Genomic DNA, 8,198 nt, shown 5'->3' on the forward strand with positions numbered 1-8,198 from the left:
CAGACTCTGCAGATAGCCCACTACTATATGACTTACTACAGTCAACACATCCTGGTGACCAGACATGTTTCCATGTGGCAATAAAGGGAACTAGGACTGAACTTCTGCTAAGTTCTGTGCTACAGCCAATTAAATTTCCTTTTATTAAATGTTAGATGATCTAAAAGTATTTCATTTCATTCCAATTTAAAGCATGTCCAGCAAAAATAAATCAAAATCTCCAACAAATTAAAATTGTGCATGTCTCTTAGTGAACTACCTAAATAACAATGAAGAAACATATTAGAAGTTCACTTACAGTGAATCACACAAGATAGTGATAAACTTTAAAGTCCTTTATAAATGCTAATTACCATCATTATAGTCCCAAAGGTTGAAAAGTAAGAATTGCATTGTAATCTACACTAGTGGACAAGTTTTTTTCCCTTCCAACTTATCTTCCACATAACTAGATGTGTTCTACACAAGATGATTTTCTATAGGTCTAACTCTCAACTCTTCTTAGTGACTTGCCTAGCTTCCTTTTAAATTCCAACTAAAATCCCATCTTTTCTTGAAGCCTTTTCCAACCACTTTTAATTCTAATGAATTAATTAATTAAGAATTAAGCCCTCTGTTAATTATTTCCTATCTATTTTATATATATAATATTTTGCAGATATTTGTTTCCATGTTGTCTTCCCCCACTGGATTATAAACTTTTTAAGCAGGGTCTGTCATTTGGCTCTTTTTGTATCTCCATTGGTCAGCACAGTACTGACTCAGCACTTAAATAAGTAAAAACTTCAGCTATTCCTTATTACCTCTGGCATCAAATATAACCTCTTTTCCTTGACTTAAATTTCTTTATAATCTATTTTTCCAATCTGTAGTAAAGCCATGACAGGTGACATCTCTCATGTTCTTGGCACCATTAGATATCCATTTCTATGACATGGAAGTAACCCTTATCGTTAAAATCTATCCAATCAGGCTAAAATGGCAGAAAAAGATAATGACAAATGTTGGAAGGAATGTGGGAAAACTAGAATATTAATTCATTGCTGATGGAGTGGTATAATGATCCAACCATTCTGGAGAGCAATTTGGAACTATGCTCCAAGGGCTATAAAACTATGCATATTCTTCACTCCTGGGTCTATATTCCAAAATGATAATAAAAAAGGGAAAAATACCTATATGTACAAAAATGTTTGTAGTTGCTCTTTTTGTAGTGGCAAAGAACTAGAAAATGAGTGGATGCCCATCAGTTGAGGATGGCTGAATAAGTTACAAAAGTAATGGAATATGATTCTATAAGAAATGATGAGCAGGATGATTTCAGAAAATCCTGGAAAGATTTACATGAACTGATGCTGAGTGAATTGAGCAGAACTAGGAGAACATTGCACATAATAAGATTGTTTGATAATCAACTGTGATATAGCTCTTCTCAACAATGTTAAAGCAATTCTAACAGACTTGGGATGGAAAATGCCATTCACACCCAGAGAGAGAACTATGGAGACTGAATGTGGATCAAAGTATAGTATTTTAACAGTTTTGTTTATCTGTTTTTTTCTTACTCGTTTTTCCCCCACCCTTTTGGTCTGATTTTTTTCTTTTTTTGCACAATATGACAAATATGGATTATGCTTAAAAGAGTAGCATATATTTAACCAATATCAGATTGTTTGCTGACTTGGGGAAGGGTGGGGTGGGGGAGAAGAAAGAAAAATTTGGAACAATTTTACAAAGTTTTTTAAAAAGTTTTACAAAGTTTTTTGTTTTAAAGTTTTACAAAAAATCAACGTTGAAAATTACCTTTACGTGTATTTGAAAAATAAAATGCTATTGAGAAAAAAAATAAAATGAAACAAAACCTATCCAATCAGAATATGTTTTTGCCATTTTCAAGCTAAGAAAGGATTTAGATATGGGCCTAATAGACGCCCCCCACCCCCCACCCCACCCCATGTAGATTAGGTACCCTGGCAAAGTAGTTCAGCCTAATTAATCAGAGGGAAGATTAACAGGGTAATGAATTTTTCAGCTAAAGAAATTTCTGAAAACTTCTACTTAGGTAACTGGGACAATCCTTAAAGTAAATGAAATTCTATAATCACAGACTTAAGAGTTGCAGGGGTCCTCAAACTGCGGCCCGCGGGCCAGATGCGGCAGCTGAGGATGATTATTCCCCCTCACCCAGGACTATGAAGTTTCTTTATTTAAAGGTCCACAAAACACAGTTTTTGTTTTTACTACAGTCTGGCCCTCCAACAGTCTGAGGGATAGTGAACTAGCTCCCTATGTAAAAAGTTTGAGGACCCCTGGTTAAAAGAGATCCTGGAGACGACCTAAGCCAAAATCCCTCATTTTGCAGAAGGGACTCAGAGAGAGGAAATGATCTGGTCCAAATCATACGGGTAGGATTTGAATCCAGATCAGTCAATAAGTATTAAGAGCCTACAATGTGCCAGGCACTGTTCTCAATATTAATCCCTCTGCCTCTCAAGTAAGTGTTCTTTCCACTATAATATAAGAATTAAGTACACAAATTCTGTAAAAAGACAAAAAATGGCAAAAAATCAATACACTGTCTATACAGTAGATACCTACAAAACTTTGAAACTAAAATACCCCAAACTTGATTCCGATACTTATCAAAAACAGAAAACCTTGAAATCTGCATCAAGTAGATGGTAAATTTCCAAAGGAAAGGTACAAATGCCTGCAATTCATCTCTTGAAAGTTTCATCACCAGCTTAAAAAGTTACATAATTTAACAGAAAATGGACTGAGGTCAGTGTTCAACTTCAAAAACTTTTTTAAAATAATTTTTAAAAAATATTCACTTTTAAAACACTACAGGATCCTTATTTAAGTAATTACTTAACGCCAGGTTCAGCTTTATACTGATAGGAATTTAAATAATTACTTAATTCCAGGTTCATCTTATGCTTTATACTAATAGGGGTTTTAATTTTTAATTAATTCCTTGTCTACTACAGCCTGCCCGATTTCATTTAGGAAGAGTATGATACTTCACCTACTCTGCTCTTCAATGTTGGAGAAGATTTCTGTCTAAAGTATATTTAGGCATTATAGAAAAAAGGGGAATTGACTGGAAGTAAAAAGAGCAGCCGCACTCAAAGAGAAATAAATGTCACATCACAAAAGACAGCCTCCTGAACTGACTTGATTTCAAGAATATTCCAAGTTTGGCACAGAAAATGATCAAGAAGGCGCAAACCATCTAACTAAAGGAACGCTGCTAAAACTGAGATTCAGAGATCAAGTTTCAGAACGGCGCTTTGTAGCAACCTGGGAATGAGTACTAGGGACCAGGGAAGCAGGTTCCTTTTGTTCGAAACGTCTTTTGCTCTCATTGGAACAGATGCAACGTCAAGGTGCCTCCTCCAACGAGCGCCAGCTCCAAAAAGATACTCTCCCGGATCCGTGACCGGACGGCCACAATGGCCCAAGAGGTTCCCGCCTGGCCCTCCTGTACTCTGGACGCTCTGACCAGCTGATGATTGGCGGGCCGGTAGTGACAAAACGGGCACGTCTCGGCCACTACTTTTCAATCATTTTCATCGACGCCGGGGCAAGGACGGGCTCTGCACCTCAGGGTCGCACGGGTGAGGAGGGAGAGCGCGCCCCCTCAGTACGCCAACAACTACGCGGCCCCGCCGAACCCAGCTTGTTGCCCTCTGAAAAGTTGTCAGGATATGCCAGCCAAGTTCCCCGCTCCTCGCCGCCACCACCACCCGCCCCGCCCCGGTGGCCCGGGGAGCCGCGAGGAGGGCCGAGAAGACTGGGCTAGCTCACCTCCGGGGTCCTTTCGGGGGGCTTTTTCCTCAGAGCCTGCTTGGCACTGGGGTCCACGGGCGAATGCATTCTTTCAGAGGGCGCGCGGGCTCCGGGGCGGGGCGCGGGGCCCCAGCTTTGGGGTCCCGGAGTTCGCGGGGGGGCCGCAGCCCACGCGGCAGCAGCCCCTCAACCTGGAGGGGCCCGCGGCGGGGCCCGGAGGCTCATGGTCCCCGACACTGCGGCGCGGCTGGTGCCGGGACGGCCACAAACCGAAACGTCTCCGCGGGGGCGGCGAGCTGAGAGGAGCTGGCGCCCGGGACGGGCGCGTCCAGTCCCTTCCCGCCCAGGCCGAGCCGGGGCCTTCGCAACTCGCGGCTAGTCTCGGCTAAGAAACGAGCCGGATCGGCCAATAGTTTCACAATCCCGTCCCGCTGCCCACTGTCGCTCGAAGCGGCGCGCGCGCGCCCACCTCGCCGAAGGAGGCGGCCGGGGCACGCGCCGCGCGAGGACCCGCACCGGCGCACGCGCAAGGCCGGGATCCACCTGGAGGCGGAGCGCAAGCTCTTGGGGCGGGACTCGATGCTCCGTCGAGGCGGGGCTAGACCCTGCGGACCTCTCTTTCTCTCTCCCTCTGAGAAGATCCTCTCTTTCTCTCTCCCTCTGAGAAGATCTCGCGAGCGGTTCCGCCGCCCACTCTCGAAGCTGCTAATAAGCGCTTCCTCTCGCCTCGAATTGAGCGGTTTGTCTGGGCTCTGTCCTTTGTCGCTGCCTGGTGCTTTTCGCCCGTTCCCCGCGTTCCGAGCGCAGGGCCGTGCGGTGTGTGCGGCTGTCCCGCTGCGCTCTGCCTGCCCTGCGCCACCCAAACACAGGGGGCTCTGCTAGCGCTTGGGAAAGAGAGCCGAGCCCGGGGCAGGATGCAGACGTAGAGCCCGCGGAGTGGGTCCGGGCTTGCTTTTGTGGCCTGTGTAGGGGGTCCTCGGCTGTCAGTGGTGACGATAATAGTTAAAACTACTTTCCTGTGTACGGGGCATTCTGTAACTCTAAAATGCTTCCTAAAAATGGGGGTTTTTACAAGTAAACAGGCGCGGGGGAGGGGAGTGCCGGGAAGGAGACAAGGGGAAAGAAAGAAAGAAAGAGAGGAGCAGGAAGGAGGGAAGGGGAAAAAAGAGGAGCAGGAAGACGTTCCATGAGTTTCTCAGCGATCAGAAGAAGCTTTCTGGGAGCTATTATAATTTGCCTCACTGATCTTAGCCCACATTTAGACTGAGCATTCCCAAAGCATCTCCAGCTGCCCGCGCGACCTCTCTGCCTGACCGTCTCCCGAATATCTCAAGCTAAGAATTTTGAAGATGAAAGGGACCCCATCTAGTCTAAGCCTTGCCTAAAAAGGAATCCTCTCAACAACCTAGAGTACAATATGCAGATTTGGCTGGTCATATGTTCCAGGTCGCTGGAAATTTGTTCCATAAACATCCGAATGTCCACTACTATGACCTCTTCCGCAGGCCTTCATTTAAACTTTATGTTATGGAAATGATAGCGAGAACTTAAAGGTTATTCTAAGCATGGCACAAATCCAGCCAAATCTTGCCAATCTGCATCTGTTTGCCTCTGAATAGATGCCCCCCATTTCTAGATACAGTCTCTCCTTAGCTCTAATTTAGAAGACTTTTTTCAAAGATTTGCTCAAGGACTCTCTCCTATGGGATGTGATGTCTTTCCTGATTCCCAGCCCCAATCCTGTAAGCTCTTATCTCCCGCTCCAAACTCTGCATTCCCTTTGTATTCTTTTATTGATTTGTGTAAGAAGTTCTTGGAGAAGAATTTCTGCAGGCAAAAACTTTCACCTGTCTGAGTGAGATTCTGGGAGATAGACTAGTGACAGACAGCTTTGTTTTCTTTTTTACCTGGAAGAAAGAGAGTGGATTCCAAGAGTTTGTGCTTAGATGTGGCTGGCACATGTAACTCAAGCGAAGAGACTGAATGGAAGGAACCCAACTGCTGGAAAGGCAGTTATGGAAGACAATAGGAAATGAGCTGCTACTAAAAGAATGGAGCAACTTGCTTCCTCAACTGGAGACCTTCCAATTATTACTAAACTTTCCCCTGCTAGAGGACTAATGAAAATAGTGTCATAGGCCTTTCCTATTTCTTCATCTGAAAACGGGTATATTGAATCCAAAATTTATCTGTTAGTAGAGCTGTGAAATGTTCCAACGTTGTGGAAAGCAATTTGAACTCTTAACAGAATTTTAAATGTAGTCCAGACAGAAACAGTCTCTAACCTTGCAATAGCCAGAGCCAACAAAACAGGCTAAAGACAGAAGTGCAAGGAAACAAATATCACTTTAATTAATTACTTTCAGAGTGGGGAATCAGTCTTCAGACCTGTGAAGTTTTCCTGAGGAAGAAAGCTCTTCAAGCTCAATGAAAAGATGAATATATACATAAATTATCAGCAGGAAGGAAGGAGGAAGGTGGATTACAAAACAGTCATTTCCAGGACAAATCCATGAATGCAGGACAATACCGACATGCTTGAGTCCTATGGGAACAATTCCTAAGTGATTGTTTCAAATCCTGGGGTTCCTTACTTGGTAGGTCACAGGACCAGAGTTTTATGATAGGAACAAGTTCTGCAGTCTTTGATTCACTTCACTTAACATACACAGGCATAAAAATCTCGAGTTAGTGAAAGTGTTGTCAAGAATTGATTAATAACTTTAAGCTGCATTGTGAGATTCTAATTCCCAAGTCAGAATCTGCTTTGAAAATGGTAGCTGTGAAAAATCTAAGCTATCAGTGTATTCATTACATACATCAATTAATATGAAAATCATAATTCCCTTCACAGAACTATGCCCCCAAAAGCTATAAAATTGCATACCCCTTGATACAACAGTAAAACTACTAGCTATATACCTCCAAAGAAATCAAAGAAAAAGGGAAAAGATCTATATGTACAAAACATTTATGGTAGCCTTTTTGTAGTAGCAAAGAATTGGAAGCTGAGAGGATGCTCATAGATTTGGGGATGGCTGAACAAATTCTGGTATGTGAATGTGATGATAAAAGGGATGGTTTCAAAAAAATCTGGGAATACTTGAATGAACTGATGAATTGGTCAGAATCAGAACAGTTTATATGATAACAATAGTGATATAAATACAATCCACTCCAAAAGAAAAAAGAACTCTGATCAATACAATGACCAGCAATAATCCCAAAGAAGGATGCAATTTACCTCCTAATAGAAAACTGATAGACTCATAATGCAGATTAAAGCATATTTTCTTTTCTTGTTTCTTTCCTTCTTCCCTCCCTCTATCCCTTTTTACTTAATTTATTTTTTTTTTTTTTTTGGACATGATCAGTGTGGGAATTTGTTTTCATGACTACCCATATTTGTAATAGGTTATTTTTTCTTTCTTGCTTTCTCAAAAGGGAGGGGAAGAGGGAAGGGGAAAGGAAAAAAAAATTTGAAACTGAAAATAAAGTAAAATGAAATTTAAAGGAACCATAAATTTTAAAAAACTGTCCAGATCTAATAGAACCAGAAGACTAAGTAAAACTAAAACGATTCCACTAGTTATGTGCTAAGGAACCCTAAAGTGAAAACTCTCAAGAGTGCCATAACCAAAATTCAGAGTTTCTAGGTCAAAGAAAAAAAAAATACTCCAAGCATTGAGAAATAAAGAATTCAAGTACTCAAGAGCCACAGTCAAGATCACACAAGATTCTGGTAATTACAAAGGAGAGGAAAGCATGCAATGCAATTTTCCAAAAGTCAAAAGATAATAATCTTAAAATCAAGAATACCATATTGAATATAATCCCTCAGGAGGGACAAAAATGGTTTTTAATGAAGTAGAAGAATTCCAATAAGTCTAGCTGAAGAGACCTGAGAAGGAGTTTTAAAATACAAACATAGGTAGCAAGAGAAATATTTTAAAAGTATATAGTTTTTAACAATCAGGAGAAAATGATCAATATAATACTGATCAAATAAACTTGCCCTATATTAGTGTACATAATTGCCTCTTTTTGTATCCCCATTAGTCAACATAGTTCATAATTTATTCATATGTCACAACTTGTTTTATCTTTCCCCATTTGAGGGGCATCCCCTCAATTGCCAGTTCTTTGCCACCACAAAAGAAAGATTCTTTGCAGCTCTCTCACCTATTATTTTCCTCCACATACTTTATGATCCAGGGACACTAAGCTTCTTGCTATTCATCAAATAAGACACACTGTCTCACACTATTTTGTGCATTTTCATGTTCTATCCACAATATCTCCCTACATTCCCTTTTGAAATTTATTTTTTGAGGTTGTTTCTACACAATCATTTTCTCCTACTAGGATGAACTCTTCTTTATATCCCCTTCTATACATACCACAAC

The 8,198-nt window shown here is 41.5% G+C and overlaps 1 protein-coding gene across 19 annotated transcripts in view; it reads right to left on the reverse strand.

Moving 5' to 3' along the window:
- RAPGEF6 (Rap guanine nucleotide exchange factor 6) overlaps window positions 1-3,899 on the reverse strand; it is a 242,046-nt gene extending 238,147 nt beyond the window's left edge. For 11 of the 19 annotated variants that reach the window (XM_031953075.1, XM_031953065.1, XM_031953066.1 and 8 more), the window contains exon 1: window positions 3,811-3,899. In XM_031953075.1, the coding sequence (XP_031808935.1) occupies window positions 3,811-3,879 (69 nt within the window). In that variant the 5' untranslated portion in view covers window positions 3,880-3,899. The remainder of the gene's footprint in view (window positions 1-3,810) is intronic. The other 8 variants (XM_031953069.1, XM_031953074.1, XM_031953082.1 and 5 more) reach the window with 2 other exon arrangements.
- Between the last annotated feature and the right edge of the window lie 4,299 nt (window positions 3,900-8,198).

Source organism: Sarcophilus harrisii, chromosome 2 (genome assembly GCF_902635505.1).
Source record: "Sarcophilus harrisii chromosome 2, mSarHar1.11, whole genome shotgun sequence".
Taxonomy (NCBI): Eukaryota; Metazoa; Chordata; class Mammalia; order Dasyuromorphia; family Dasyuridae; genus Sarcophilus; species Sarcophilus harrisii.